General features: G+C 55.4%; 1 protein-coding gene across 1 annotated transcript; it reads right to left on the bottom strand.

Annotated features, from left to right (window-relative positions):
• Positions 1-109: 109 nt before the first annotated feature.
• Positions 110-15,028, bottom strand: ATP13A1 (ATPase 13A1). Its single transcript, XM_066351003.1, has 26 exons — positions 14,604-15,028; positions 12,495-12,584; positions 12,199-12,389; positions 10,774-10,846; positions 10,448-10,603; positions 10,296-10,365; positions 10,109-10,215; positions 9,483-9,612; positions 9,284-9,339; positions 8,592-8,718; positions 8,379-8,516; positions 8,183-8,303; positions 7,684-7,841; positions 7,167-7,342; positions 6,973-7,083; positions 5,912-6,037; positions 4,703-4,811; positions 3,095-3,294; positions 2,921-3,017; positions 2,068-2,228; positions 1,878-1,992; positions 1,594-1,790; positions 1,021-1,163; positions 746-857; positions 518-661; positions 110-433 (listed from the first exon to the last, which is right to left on the bottom strand). The coding sequence occupies exons 1-26, from the start codon at positions 14,991-14,993 to the stop codon at positions 323-325; spliced, it is 3,609 nt and encodes a 1,202-aa protein (XP_066207100.1). The 5' UTR covers positions 14,994-15,028; the 3' UTR covers positions 110-322.
• Between the last annotated feature and the right edge of the window lie 489 nt (positions 15,029-15,517).

Raw genomic sequence — 15,517 nt, forward strand, 5'->3', positions numbered from 1 at the left:
GTCATTACCATCACACACAGCCCTCTGGGAGGGTGCTAGAATCTTCCTTGGTGAACACCCAGCCTCCCAGTGACCATTTGTGTGGTAAAGACAGAGGTGGAGACAGGACTTCTTAAAAATTGTGGATGCTGCTTTATTTATTAAAGATGCTGGCTGGGGCCACATAGGCTCATGGACAGCCATGAAGGGGGTGGTATCCCAGCTCAGTTTTGGTAGGCAGGACTGGGTCAGCCCTGCCACGGGGTGGTGTTCCCTCCTGGGGCTTGCATGAGGCCCCTGCCCAGCAGTAGTAGGGTGGACAGTGGATGCTGGCACTGCTGTCTCAGGAAGGCACTTTCAGCTTCGGGGTCCCAAGGAAGAACTGCAGAACACGGTCGACGAGGAGTGCCAGGCAGAAATCGAGGATCAGGACCTGGGCGATGACCAGCTTGAACTGCAGGGCAGGAGCAATGATGAACTGGGTGACTGCAGATGGGTCCAGGTCGAGTCCCGGGGCCACATCCACAGGGACACTCACCTCCACGGGGATGTCCACCAGGCCAAACTGGCTGTTGAAGTCAGGTGAGGAACCAAGGAGCAGGCCCACAATAGCCAGGAGTGACACAGCCAGGCTCCATACCAGAGGCTTGTTTTCAGGCAGGCTTTCCATGAAGGGTGGGCCCTGTGGGGCCACAGATGGAAGAGTTGTGTATTATGGGGGCCAGGTGGGTGGGCTGGGCATGTCCTGGCCAGGGATGGACCTCACCTTGTAGTTGATGGCGAAGGTGGCCATCTGCATGGCCATGGCCATGATGTACACAGTGCTGTTGACTAGGCTCGGCTCAAACTCCTTGTACAGGTCCACAAACTGTTCCGGCCTGCAGGAGGCATGAGGGTCTGTGGCTCCCAACCGAACACAGCCAGGGCTCTACCTGGTCCTGGTTGCCCCAGGCCAATGTCTGCACCTGCATCCTACTCCCCACCTCCCACCACAGGGATGCTGCCTCTTCTGGGTACAGCCACTGCTGGGGTGGCACTCACTTTTCAGGGCTCCGGGCCTGGGCCTCGCTGTATAGGTAGACAAGACTTAGAAAGTGCACGCAGAACTGAAGCAGGACTGTGAGGATGGTGTACAGGTTGAAGATATTGGGTAGGGGCCGCTCTCGGGACAGGGTCTTGAGGGGCTGCAGTGGTGTGGTAGGGGACAGAAATAAGCAGGTGTCAAAGCCCAGAGTACCCAGAACCATCCACACACCCACCATGCCTCCTGCAGGCCTGGTGCAGAGTAGTCAGCACCTCCTGAAGCCATAGGCTGGCACCAGCTTCCACAGCCCTGGCTGCCTGTGGACAGGGCTAGAGCCTGAACTGCGCTACCTGCAAGAGCCTCAGTAGGCTCCCCCTACCACCTGTCATGTGGGGATGACAGCTCCACCCTGAGGGCGGCTGCGAGGAAGAAGATATCCAGCAGCACCTCTAACAGCCTGCCCTGGCTGGCCTGTGTCCCTTGCCACGAACCCATAAAACCGCTCAGCACCTCCAGGGCTGGTGCCGTGGTTCAGAGGCAGAGTACGCCCTTGGGTGGGAGCAATTACGTTGCCTGGGGTCCCAGCCTACCTTGGAGCGGGAGATGAACAGGAAGCAGCCAGCCAGCAGCAGCCCCTGCAGTGTGGCCTGGAAATCGCTGAACTTGACACCCTCCAGGTAGAGGACACTCTGACTATAGGCCAGAATGAGGGCATTGAGAGCCAGTATCTTGAACATCTGCAGTGTGGTCACAAGCGTGCACCGGCCCTGCTTGATCACGTGGCAAACTGCATGGATAAAGGGAGGGGAGAGACAGATGTGGGCATAGGTGCCATACAGTCAGCTGGGGGGACAGGGCAGGTGGCGGGACTCACTGCACTGAATGGATGACAGCTTTGAGGTGAAGGGCGCAGCGATGCTGGCGTCCCCCAGCTTCACGATGGGTGTGCTCTCATCCTCGAGATCCCGTAGTACCTGGGTCAGGCGGTCCTGTGGGGTGGGTTGGTGACAGTGGGTGAAACCTGGCCACAAAGGGGGTGCTGGTGCCCCTCTCCGATGACTCACCCTCTGGGAGGTGGGCTGCTCCTCTGGGGGTGGGAGCCCCAACCTCTGCTTGGCTGCCCTGGAAGTGGCCCTGACACCACTGTTGCTCAGGACTAGGTTGTCGCGGGGCCGCCGCCTCCGCTCGACAACCCGCTCTGGGGCGTTGGCCAGGAGTGCCACACCTTGGGGTGGGGGAAGAGATATGTGTGTTAGGATCCAAGAGAGCCCACTGGCCCTAGACCAGTACAGAGTGTCTGGTCAATACCAAGATGGAGCCAGGGGCCTTGAAGTTAAACCTCCCCATTGCACTGGACCTCCCCAAGGAGTACCTCAGAGAGCCTTTATCTTACTTCCTACTTAAAAGAAAGAACAAAACCCCCAAAGCACATAACTCTAAATAAGTCAAAACTAACTGAATTTCAAAGAAGTTTATTGCCAAGGATCATAATTCTGAGGTAAATGCTACTTGGTAAATGCTGTAGTTGACAAGTAAAGCAGACAAATATGTTCTGTTGATAGAGATCCGAGGCTGTGAACTGCTGGCAAATGTTTCAGATCCAGTTACTTGTTTGTCCCCACTTGTCCCATCTCTCCCTGGCCTCTGTGCCCGCATGGTGCCCAGGGGGCCTGAGCAAACCACGACGCATTTGCCCCACACAACTCCCAAACTCTCCGCATGGCTCTGGTGGCCCCAGCTACACTGCTCCTTAGACACCTGTGTCCTTCCTGCCCTTGTAGACCCTTGGTTCCCCGATCCTATCGGCCCTGCCCTACCCCCTTCACTGCCTTCTCATGCACATAGAGGTGTCTTTTATGCTTAGCTCTCGTTGGCAGAATAGCGAGAACAGGAACAGCCCCTGCCCGCAGGGCTCACCCACATCAGCGTGCTTCAGGGCGCCCACGTCATTGGTGCCATCCCCACACATGAGAGTCACATAGCCCAGCTCCTTCAGGCTAGTAATAACAAACTCCTGTGTGGGCAAAGAACCAAATGAAGGCTGTGTGCTGCCTTAAGGCCCCACCTGCCCCGTCACCCCCCTGCACTCACCTTCTGTTTGGGGGCCACGCGGGCAAACACCTGCACATGGGGGATGAGGCACAGCAGCTGCTGGGGGTCCTCAGACTGCAGGTGGGCCAAGCCATCACCTGTGAGGCACAGGGCATGCTCCAGGGTCAGTGCCTTTGGGGAGCCTTTGGCCAAGGGTAGCACAATACTGCCATCGATGGAGCACCACTCGCAAGGTCGACCTGCAGAGCCAGTGCCCAAGGTCAGGGACAGGGCTCAGCTGCTGAGGCAGACCCCTCACACAGATGTTATACTTGGTCCCTGGCTCTCCTCTCTGGAGCACCGTCTTGAACCCCCACCCATCTTTACTCTCCCAAGCCTCATCCACATCTACATGCACCCTGGAACCAACTGCCCTACAGAAGTTATTCAGAATCCTCCCAACACAGATGGGGTATCCCAAAACCCAGGGCCTGAGACCACATGAAGGGGCCAAATTCTAATCGAGGCATACCCAAGCCTGTTAGCTAACTGGCCCCATCCTTGTGGCCTGCTGAAACCCCACTCTCCCAGAGCTGGAGCACCTCAAGTCATTTCCTCTGGCCATTTACTATCCGCTTCCTCTTTCTAGCTGGCTCGCCCAGTAGCCCTCCTGGAACTGGATGGCTCACCCTGGACAGGAAATTAACCCCCACCTGGCTTATGGTTGCCCTTCTGTTAGAGGAACTTCACTTGCCAATCAGCAGTCCTGACAGCCACCTTTCTGGGCCACCTGCCCACAATCCCTGGCCTCTCAAAAGCCCAGCACATGGAACTGGACAGAGCCCTGGGACAAACAGTGCAGACTGGGAGAAAGGCCAGGAGGTTCCGGAAGCTGCCCTGGCTAGGCCTTACCAACACGCTCCCCTGGCCTCTAGCCCTGAGACACCATCCTTCAGCGTCTGACCCACCCCAACCTACTAGCCAGAAAGTGCCGGGGCTGGATTGGCTTCTTGACTGGTCTAACTCTTGGGTACCACTTGTAGCCAATTAAGTGACCAGTTTTTTTTATCACTTAGGAGAAGCCAGCGGCTGGAGTCAGGCCATCCAGGTTCAAATGCTTAGTCACAGTGACACCAAGTGACCTGGGTGGGTGGGTTCACTGCTCTCTATTTCATGGTCTATAAAGCTGGGTGTCAAAAGCTGACCCGGATGGCTTCTACCTAAGTGGCATGAGGATGGCAAGCCCTCCTGTGCAGGGTGAAGGGACAGTGTGGTAACAGACACCAGGCCTAATGTGCCGAGCACTACCTCCTAAGTCCCTGAGCTAGGGAGTGGGAGACTTGCTGTGCACAGGCAGCCTGTCGGGTCCAAAATGGGTATGAAGTATGAAACGTGGGATGGTGTGACTATAATCAATTACCTTGAGATTGTAAGTCATCACTGATCCTGGAGCCAGTGACTGGCTGCATGCTGCTAGACACACGAATATGGAGCTCCTTGGCCAGATGGCTCAAGGAGCAGGGCTGTGATCCACAGGCCTATGCCACACTGCTGCAACCATCACAGGTATTCAGTGACATGGGTGTGTTCACTGAGGCCTGGCACACAGGAGGGCCACCAGGAGAGCTGTTCTTGGACTCATGGTGCCCCAGCTACTCTGGGTCTCACCTTTCTCCGTGGGAGGCTGTAGGATCAGTGTGTGTGCCTTTTCAATGAAGTGTAGTTCCTGGGCCACATGGCAGGCAGTGAGTGGGTTGTCACCTGTGATCATGACCACCTAGAGAGAGGAGTGGAGGCTCAGTGGAGCAGAACTCTAGCCTGCAAACCTGGTGCCTGAGTCCCTCTAAGGAAGGACAGAGAGGGAGGTTCTGGCCCTCTACTGGGGACTGGGCTTCCAAGGCCACAATCTGCCCTCACCTGGCAATGTTTTATAAAAACAATATAGCCCTGGCTGGGTAACAGTTGGTTAGAGTCGTTACGATACACCAAAGTTGTGGGTTCAATCCCCAGTCAGAGAACATGTACAAATGAATGCGTAAATAAGTGGAACAAAAACCAATGTTTCTAATTTTTTTTTTTTTAAGTGAGAGGTGAGATGGAGACAAATTCCCACATGCGCCCAGATTGGGATCCACTCGACAACCCCCATCTGGATATGATGCTCGAATAACAGAGCCATCCTTGGCGCCCAGGGCTGATGGTCAAACAAACTGAGCCACTGGCTGTGAGAAGGGAAGACAGAAAAGCAGATGGTTGCTTCTCATGTGTGCCCTGACTAGGAATTGAACCTGGGACCTCCGTACACCAGGCTGACGCTCTATCCACTGAACCAACTGGCCAGGGCCTCTAAATATCAAAGAACAAAACAAAAAAAAAACAGAAAGAAACCAACACATGTATGTGTGGCTTTCTGAGAACACCCAGACCTTTTCTTTTCAGTATAAACTACGAGCCAGCTTTTGGAGTGGACCTTCTTGGCTCGGTTAACTGCCGAGGAGTTGTGTATGTGTGGGGTGTAAACCACACATTCCAACCCCCCAGCTTAAAGCTGGTGAGGCCTGCCAAGTGCTAGGTAGGACTGTCAGCTCACTTATCTCCCATACTCTAAACTGCCCCAAGTCCCGAACTAGACAACACAAACTACCATACAGACTAAAGCCACTGAGACAAATGTATCTGGGTATTGAATTGCTTCCATACCTCCTTACCCAGCCTTAGCCTCCCAGCGATGCTGTGGGCCCAAGGAAGTACCAACTTGTCCCACTGAAGGTGGAAGTGCCCTCTGCCGTCAGCCTCCTCTCTGTGAGGAGGAGCTGAGGCCCGCCCATCCACCCAAATGCTTGCGGGACCTGGTTTGGAGAGGTCCAGCAGCCATACCCGGTGGGAGGCATTCTGGATCTCCCGGATCACAGCCTTGGAATCAACCTTGAGTGGGCAGGAGACCACGATGAAGCCGACGAACTTGAGGTTGCACTCTAAGGCCTCCCGCTTGACCTCCCGGGCCTGCAGATAAACAAAGGCTGTGCTCACGACCTGTCCCCTCCCTAACATCACAAGCTTCAACAATGTGCTGGGTGGGGAGGTCAGAGAAGGGATGGTTCCCCCCTGTAGCTTAGGGGTTTGGCAATGGCTGAGTGGGCCCTGCCTCCAATGGTGCCTCTACTCCCTGGTGTGGACGTGGCATGTCATTACGGAGGCATTGTGTCTTGGCTTCTATCGGTACCTGTTCTTTGTTAACCACCAAACATGCGTTCACCCTCTACCACATTCCCGAAACAAAAAAAAATGCTCCACTCTCGTGAAGCTTGTTATCTATTGGAACAGAAGTATAATAAATAAAATCACAGTATCAGAATGCTGAGTGCCATAGGACAGATGAAGACAGGGAACATGATAGGCAGGGCCAAGGTGGCGCGGAGCAGGAGTGGGTCTGAGGGAAGTGTGTGATCAGGAATGTGTTCTGGAAGGATCTCTTGGCCACTGGGTGCAAATGGCCTGGATGAAGGCCAAGGTGAAAGCAGGTAAAGGAGTGTTGGCAGTGGAGACAGGAGAAGAGCTGATGGGACATGGGGTACAACTGAGAGCTGGGGATGTCCCCAAGCCACCCAGTGACCATGTGGCTGGGCAGGGGCAGAGCTAGACTGGAGACGATCATCCAAGATGTCCCCTGCTTTTCCTGCGGGTGTGTGAGGACCCTTGGGTGTGGGGACAGGAGGCTGGGTGGAGGTATAGCTCCAAGATGGGCTGGGGTCCCATGGAGGCAGGGCACCATGAGGAAGAAACTGAGGACTGAGTGCCAGTGGAAGTCTCTAAAGGTAGAGGCTGGGGGGAGAAAGATGAAATAGTGCCTACTCAAAAGGGCACTACAAGGACACAAGGTGATATGGCTGTGGGTGAGTGTGGTGACAGTCTGGCAGGTGGGGATCCTGGGCCCTTACCTGCTGGTGGGTGAGGTGCCCCAGTTCCTTGTACCCTAGAGCCAGGATGCGGGCTCCTTCCCGGGAAATCTCCGTGTGGATGTGGTGATAGTTGGATGGGCACTGGGAGAACTGTAGGGAACGTAGGAGGATGTCACTGACCACTCTGCACTGACCCCCAACCCCCAGCAAGCCCCGGGCTGGGTTTAGCTCACCATGGAGTGCAGAGTTTCAGGGGCCCCCTTCACAGCCGCGATGTAGCAGAGGTCGGTGGAGCCCAGCTTCTCGAAAGAGGCAAGCACGGACATTCGCTTTAGGGCACTGGCAAAATGAAAGCGCTGGTGAATTTTCAGCCCCTGAGTTTTAATACTTCGGGGGAATACTTTCTCATCTGGAAACAAATAAGTACGAGTCCTGAGGGCCTTCGCTCCAAAGAGGCAGCCAGGCCCCCGCCTGCTTCCCCATCCCAGACCCGGGACCTGTGGGCTCCTGGCTCCAGGGATCAGTGCTGGGAGACCTGGGCTTGGAGGGCCCTGCCCTGTAGCGTTGGGTGGGGTGGGTTCCACCCCAGGGGGATGACCAAGGGTGTGGCACTGTCCCATGTCAGAGGTGCCTGTACCCACCCACCAGCCTGAGTTGGAAACGGTTGTCTCTGAGGGATCTGGCCTGCCTACCCGGGGGTGTGAGAACTGACAATGTGTCTGCATTGTGCCCCAAACTCCAGCCCCTCACCTCTGGTCAGTGTCCAGTCCACGGCTGTCAGCATGGCCTTCTCCAGGGGATCACCCACCAAGGTGCCATCGTCTAGCTGCATCAGAGAGTGGCAAGAGGCCAGGGCCCGGTGCGTTTCCACAGGGATGTTGGACACGGGGGTCACCTCCTTTCCATCTCTGCAAGGAAAGGAAACAGTTAAAGGGTGGAGGTACCCCCTAGGAATTGCTAGCCAGAAGGAGAGATGGACCCCCATATTCTGTGCCAGTCACTTCTAGGGAGTAGGGTGTTGATTTGGTCCTTGTCTCATAGATGCTCCCAGAGATCATGTGGCTGCCTGGAGCCCAAGGTGATTCTCATGCCCCCGTCATGCACAGAGACTGCACACGGAGCCCCCTACAGTGGGGCCTCTGACACGCTCTCACTTGGGGGCTTGGGCAGGCAACTCTCAGGCTCTTGAGCTCCCAGAAAGCCCTTTGCTGCTGGCTGGGTATCTCTTGGCCCAGGTCTCCATGCTCACCTGAGCCCAGCCACACCACGCACCACCAGGCTGTCACTGGTCAAGGTCCCTGTCTTGTCGAAGCAGCACACCTCCACCTTGCCAGCGAAGGGGATCCGGAAGGGTTCTGTACAGTACATATCTGGGAGGTGGAGTCAGGGTCAGGGGTCCTGCCAGGGCCCAGCCCCTTGGTGCCCCACCCATCCCAGGCACTCACAGAGCTTGGCCAGGGCAATGAGGGAGGTGTTGACAGCCAGAGACAGCTCAATGGGCAGCTCAGGGGGCACGACTGATGTGAGGATCAGTGTGCATTCCAGAAACAGCTTGTAGCGGTTCCGGCTGGGATCCTTGGTGCCTGTGAAGACAGGGCCTGCCAGCCTGGGGTGGTGGGCAAGGGACTCAGAAGACAGGTAGGGGACATGGTGCTTACCTTCAATCCACACGTAGGCGGCTGCCGCAATGGCAAAGACAAGGAGAAAGAGGATGAAGACGAAGGTCTCCAGGTTATTCGCAGTCACTCTCTTAACCCCAAAGAGGATCGTACGCAGCAGCTTGCCCTGGAAGGATGGAGTTAGAGGCCTTTCTTGGGGGGTGGAGGGAGGCAGCCTCCCTGATCTGAGGGCATCAGGGCTAGGTCCTCCCTCAGCTGACAGAGCACCAGCTGTAGGCCCAGTGAGTCCTGCAACCCATCACGCACAGGTTCCAGGGACCACACGGCTACGTGTGAGGCTGCAACTCAGTCAAGAGCTACGGAGATCAGTGGCCAAAGCCTAGGGGTGTGGGAAGGAAGTGGCCAAGATGGGACAGAAGTTCTTGGAAAAAGGTCTGGTCATCACCTCTACTAGGCAGTCTTCTTGCTGCGTTAGTAAATTTAAGGGCCCATCTCTGTTCATGACCCCATAACACATGCTAACAGCTGGTCTGTTGTCTGTTCCCCACCAGACCCTCAGCCAGGGAGGCAGGCTTTGTTTTGGCTTGCCGCTACATGGCCTCTGGCCCAGTACCTGCTGCCAGAGTAAACCTCTGCGGTGGACGTACTGGGGGTCTGAAAGGGCTGCTGTCTTGAGTGTCCACCACCTGCTATGGAGCCCACCCTCCCCAGAGCCAGGCAAGATGTCCCACCTGAGACGTATTGAATCCAGTCCTTAGGACGTAGGCTACACACCCATTGTCAACTGCTGTGGAAACAAGCAGAGCCAATGTCATTTGTGCTTGTCTGGAAACAAATGTCTGTCTGGACTTTCCTCCTTCATGACCAACCAGACATGGAGGAGGTTGGGAGGTGGGGTCAGGACATCCCAGAAAGCCCCAAGGCACCTACGCTTCAGGCCTGTGGTGGCCTTCTGGGGGGGGATGTGCTGCACCACCTTGGTACCCCCAAAGATGATGTGGAGCCGGGAGTCGGCCTGCAGGTCCAGCACCCGGTCGGGGCTAAGGTCTTCAATGGGCTCCTGGGGAGGATGGGAGGACAGTGAAGTCAACGGGCAGTCCTATCTTGGCCTTCTCCATCCATCTCAAGAGCTGGATCCTAGGACTAGAGGAGCCTACCTGCTCCACAGGGCTCCCCACCTGGTGCAGCATATCTCCCCAGGGACAGAGGCCCTGCCTTGTCTTTTCTCCACTTGCATGTTTGCTGACTCCCTGTGACCCTGCACTGGGCCTCTTCCAGAAATCACGCCCTTCCCACTTCTCTCAGTTCACCTAGGTCTGGCATCTCAGGGCACCTGCATGCTCCAATGCTGTGGGACTTTCATCTCCTCTCTCCACTACCACCAAGATTCCTTCTGCACGGGGCACTGAGACCAGAAGCTCTGTCCAGATGCTGTACCCACTTTGCCTCTTTCATGTGTGCCTGGACGGATAATCCCAGCACTCTCCTGGCAGGTGACTCCTCCAAGAATGGGTCAGGGATACATCTGAGTGGACTGAGGATCCCCTTCCTCGCACCTTCATCTGTGGCACTGACTCCCCTGTGAGCATGGCCTCGTCCACGATGCAGCGGCCCCGAAGCAGCAGCACGTCGCATGGCACCAGGTTATCCTGAGGTGAGCGACCTGTAGGGTAGTTAGTGCCACAAGGTCAGGCAGAAGCCAAGGCTAAGATAACACTGGGAAGGAGCAGAACTGGGCCTCACCAATGGAGACAATGTCCCCAGGAACAATCTCATCGCTGGCAATGGGTCTCCACTTGCGGCTTCGGTAGACCTGAGTGGAGTGGGGTGCGGTCAGCTCTGGAAATGCATCTGCACCAGCCCCATCGAGACCACAGGGACCCTGATAGCCACACCTGGATTGTGTGGGGCTTGTTGCCCATCTTCCGGATCTCAGACATGTTGCGCATCTGCTGCTGCACCAGGGAGGCCTCGAAGGCCACCAGCATGGATAGAGTGAAGACACTGTAGTACCAGTACTCATCGAGACACCAGAGCCCCACACAGAACACCTGTCCCGGGAATGCAAGAGATTATTTGTTGAGGACTGAACGTACACTGAGGGCCATTCTACCCATGGACTCTGCCCCACAAGGACAAGGAGGTTTTGGGACACAGGTTGCTCTGGCTGTGAAAGTCCTAAAGAATGGGGTGGGGAGAATGGCGGGAGCTGCTGTTTTACCTGGAACACAAAGAAAGGCGCTGTGGCTCTCTCCTTGAACAACTCTGAGAAGTCAGGCACCACCATCTCGGCCCTGCAAGAAACCAGACCCTAGGCCCTGTTCAAGGTGGGAGGCCTTGAAGACCCCACCCTGACATTTCTACCTGGGGCACTGCAGGCCTCCTCAGGAAACAAGAAATCCTAGGAAGCTTCTAGACAGGATGCTCCACTCAACTATGGCTCTCCTCCCCTAAAAGGGCAGGCATGTTGACTGCCCCTGTTCTCTGCTCTGCAGAACCCAGATGAAACTTCTGAACTAGCAACAAACTCTTCAGGCAGTACCCCTACCTGGGTGGGGGTTGGTGGGTTAAGAATCCATTGTCTTGTCGGGAGACAAAGCAAGTGCAGAGGAACCTGTGACTGGGATGTGAGCCCTGAAGCTGACGCTGCACGGAGGCAGCCGGCAGCCAGATACCTCTGAGCCCCCTGGGGCCTGAGATATAGTGCCTAAGCCCCACCATTCCTCTGGAGAGGGGAGGTCTGGAGCCAGGATTTCCCAAAAACTCCCTGAATAAAAGCCTCAGCATGTGACAAAGGGGGGGGGGGGAGGAGAGCACTAAAGTGTATCCCGTGGCACTGTGTGTAATGAGCTCCTGGATGTAGGGTAGAGAAACTACCACGGCCCCACCATGATAAAAATAAACAACCCCACCCGGTATTGTGTCTGCTGCCTTTAAAGGAGCCAGAATGATGTGACCTGTGGGGATGGGGGGGACCAGTAAACATTTCTTATAAATACTCCTAATAGATTGATAGTTGTGGTAAACAATTAAGCCTAGAAAGAATTCTCTAGAGGTTCCGAGAGTTGTCAGGTTGATTGTCACAGTGGCAAGGATGGGGCTCTGAAATTCAGCCTTGCCTTCTTCCAGGCACATTAGCTCTGGCAGTTCAGATGAAGGTCAGAGGAGAAAGTGTGTACAGAGCAGCTGCCGCTCTACCTGGTACAGGTAAGAGCTATCCTGATCACTGACTTTCAGGGTTGGGATGTGTATAAGACGACTGACTGGCAAGAACCTACATTTAAAGAAAGAATTTCAAATCAAGAGGGGGATTGCAAAAACAACACGAGGATTAATAACCAACTCTTATATGCCAGGGTCCAGGCTCCCCAGGAAGGCTCCTGGCCGAGAGCCCTCTGAGGGTCCTATCTGCAGGCAAGTTCAGGAGATTGGACTCTAGCACTTTCCTCAAAGGGCACTGCTTTCACCTGGGATGTTTGCTGAGAAGGTGGATTCCTCTACCCCATCTTTCAGGTACCATGACTCAGGAGTATGAAGGGGCAGAAAAAGGAAAGGGGCCACCAGCTGGGACAGTGCAAGGTCTATGACCACAGGCAGAAGCCCAGATCTGTTAGCAGGGGGGACACATGGGGACATCAGGACGTACCTGTTACTCCCAAACTTCTTCTCAGCTGCGCGGATCTCTGAGTCCTCCTGAAACCCTCTGTTGCTCTGGTAGTAAGAGAAGGAGTTTCCCACAGGAAAGGCCACAGGGAGGAAGCGCTTCTTCTCCCAGGCGTCATAGGAATACTTGATCTTCTGGAATTCAAAGGACAGGACCTCCTGCCCATCTTCACCCTGTGGGAGAAGGCTGGTCTGTGGCAGAGGTCCTCGATCTGGGATGTCAGTTTCTGGGAATCTCACCTCAGTCTTGCACTGAACAGTCTGGCAGGTGATCCCTACCTCATTTCGGTGCAGGGCCACAAGCTCAGTGGAGCCATTGTTGGGGGTTGGGACCACCTTCACGAAGGTCGCTTTGCTGGCATCGTACTCCTGTGAGAGGCAAAGGGGTGCTGCTGAGCCCTTCTTAACCTCCACTGTGGGAAGAATACTGCCTGGCACACGGTGCACCCTTGATCCATGTGAACCAAGCCCTGTCAGAGCTCACCTGGTCTATTGCTGATTGGCTTCCTCCCCATACCCCCTTACTGTTCTTGCTGTGTTCTCACCAAGGAGGAGCAATGAGATTGGAGGCTCGTCCTTGCCTTAGCTAAGAGGTTTGGCACATGCTGTTCTGTCTGGAACACATGGTCCCACAGCTTTCAGGCCTTTGCTCAGATATTATCTTCTCAAGAGGTCACACCTGGATGCCCCACACGAAGCTCCATCACTATGTTCCTATCCTCAACCCTATTTTCTCTTTATCATGGACTATTGAGTGCAAGTCTCCCCCATTAATCCCAGGAAGGCAACAAGTTTTGTTTTGTTCACTGCTGCTTCTTTGGCACCTAAGACACGGAAGGGCCGAATAGAGCTCAATGAGCACTCCATCAGTCATGAGCTGCATCCATTTCACTGCTGCTCTGCCAGCGTGTTTGAGAAAGGGAGGGAGAGAAAGTGGGTGTCACAGCAGTGATGATGAAAAATAAGGTCCCACCCCTAGGAGAGTTCATAGGCAATGGAAGTGGTCAGAAAATAACATATATTTACGAACTCTCTGAACTATCTGGTAATGCCATGAAAAGAAAGTGCAAACTGCTATGTGGGCCAGCCCTATATAGGAGCTTTGCAGATACCATGTTTCCTCTCACAATGGCACCCGAGGCAGGTGCTGCAGTTCTCACTTTACAAAAGGGAAAACTGAAACCTAGAGCGCAGAAGCAGCAATATCTGAGGTCTCTGATGCAAACTCACACTTCGCTGCCCTAACCCCACAGCTGCTTAGCTCCTCCTCGTTCTCCATCCTCGGGAAGGAAGTTAAGTCACACTTTTAAGCTGCAGGCCAAAAGGCAGCTCAGCTAGAATTTGGGGGGGGGGGGTGTCAAACTACTTGTAGCCCCTTCCATTTTTCTGTCCCTTGTTCGGGTCTTTCATTGTACTGATTTGACTCTACCAAGCCCTAAAGTTTGAGCCCCTCCCCTGGAATAAGGCTTGTTGGGATAAGGGAGATTACAATCTCTCAGAAGAAAAATTCAGTCCACATTCAGAGTCAAAGATGGGGGCTCCTATCTCTTTATGCAGCCCTTAGTGCTGTTCCCTTTCCCTTTTCTTTCAACTGACACACCTGGGATCAGAGGGGAGGGCTGGCTGGAGGCTGACATCTCTCTGCCCCCAATGCTCCAAACCTGCTGGGGTCATGAGACAGGCCCAGAGAGCGGAGACACAATCACGGATATAAACTGCTGACCCAGGGCAGTTCCACATCTTGGGGCTAAAGGTTACATCCTGACAACAGTTCATACCATTATCGTCTTCATCTTGCATACGGACATAAAGAGACCCCAAACAATTAAGTCACTTGATCACACAGAGCTCTTTGCTCCTCTTAAATGCTGCTGTTTACTGCATTCCAAGCCCCTTTCGGTTGCAGTTCCAGAGACCTCTGAACATTGGATAGCAGGACTGATGCTTAGTTTTCAAACTAAGCTTCACAGACAGGAAAATACACCAGACAGGTCTAGCGTCACACTTCGAAAACCATGATGGGAAGCAGACGACAAGATAGGGATCTTTCCAGGAGAAACAGCCGAGTACTCGCTAGGATGGGAGCTATCAAATGGCGACATACGTTGGGCCCTGCGCTAAGCTTTTTACAGGTATTACCTTATGGAATCTAAATGACAACACCGGGGGAAAGCTCCAAGGATAATAACCTGTGCCCAGGTCGCACAGCAAGTCAGTAGTGGGACCAAAATTATGCCAGCGCGAAAGGGTGTAGGGTGCCGCTGGGAACCCAGGAGCAGCAGGTAGGAGGCCCGGGACGGGACGAGGGTCGACGCGAACGCCGTGGCTGCGACCCACCGCGAGACCGGACCGTGTGTGTGGCCGTCGGGCTCCGGCCCCCACACTTACCGGGATGCAGGTGAGCGCGCAGTGAGCGTGCACGGACCAATGCCCCGAGAGGACGGTGAGCGCGTGCGTGAGGCAGATAGCGGCAAGCACAAGCAGCGCGGCCTCGGGGACCTGCACCCAGCTGTTGCCCCAGCCCCAGCAGCCCGCGGCCGCGGCACCCAGCCAGGCCGGGTAGAGCAGCCCGGCGAACGGCAGCACCGTGAGGCGCCGCAGCAGCGTCAGTCGCCGGTATGGCCACACAGCGGCGACCAGTTCGTCGCCGCTCGCGATGAGCGCCGGCCCGGCGGCAAGGAACGTGCGCGGCTGAGGTACAGGTTTGTGCTGTCCGCCGGGCGGAGACCCACAAGGCCGGCCCCCGCACGGAAGCGAGTTGCCCACCGCTGCCGCCATCTTTTCTAACGCCGCGTTCGCTTCCGGCAGAGGCCCCGCCCCACTTTCAAAGTTTTACTTCCGGTGATCCCTGGGCGCGGTCATGGCACCGGGAGAAAGAAGAGGTAGGGCAACGTAAGGGGTTAGTCCTGAAGTGGCTATTTAGGGTGCCGCCATAACGCGCTTGGCTGGAAGGAGAGGCAGGGCGCCACCATGAGCGATAGGATCTGAAAGAGCTGGGGTGCCTGCAGGCTCTGCCACGCCGGACTGAGACCGGATAAGACGAGGCAAGGCGGGCTAAGCGCCACCATGACAACCTGAGCCGGAAGCGGCTGGCTCTGCTCGGTGACTGCCGGGGTCTGACTGGGGAGAAACCTGGAGGTGGGGCCAGTCAGGGAAGTGACGTTGTTCATGGAGCGGGTCCTGGAAGCGCTGAAGAGGCCAAATTTGTTAGGAGGGAGAACTTGTGATGGGTGGAGCCCAGGTTGGTCCCCTGGGGCTCGGAGGTCCCTCTCTTCGGATCCTGGACAGGGCTGGGGAGGCGG

The sequence above is a fragment of the Saccopteryx leptura genome, chromosome 1, assembly GCF_036850995.1.
Source record: "Saccopteryx leptura isolate mSacLep1 chromosome 1, mSacLep1_pri_phased_curated, whole genome shotgun sequence".
Taxonomy (NCBI): Eukaryota; Metazoa; Chordata; class Mammalia; order Chiroptera; family Emballonuridae; genus Saccopteryx; species Saccopteryx leptura.

Coding starts and splice junctions, on each gene's coding strand:
- ATP13A1 (XM_066351003.1), bottom strand. CDS start 14,993: ATGGCGGCAGCGGTGGGCAACTCGCTTCCGTGCGGGGGCCGGCCTTGT. Junction 8,517..8,591: donor CGCCTACGTGTGGATTGAAG/GTAAGCACCATG, acceptor CTGTCTTCACAG/GCACCAAGGATCCCAGCCGG. Junction 6,038..6,972: donor GGCACCTCACCCACCAGCAG/GTAAGGGCCCAG, acceptor GTTTATCTGCAG/GCCCGGGAGGTCAAGCGGGA.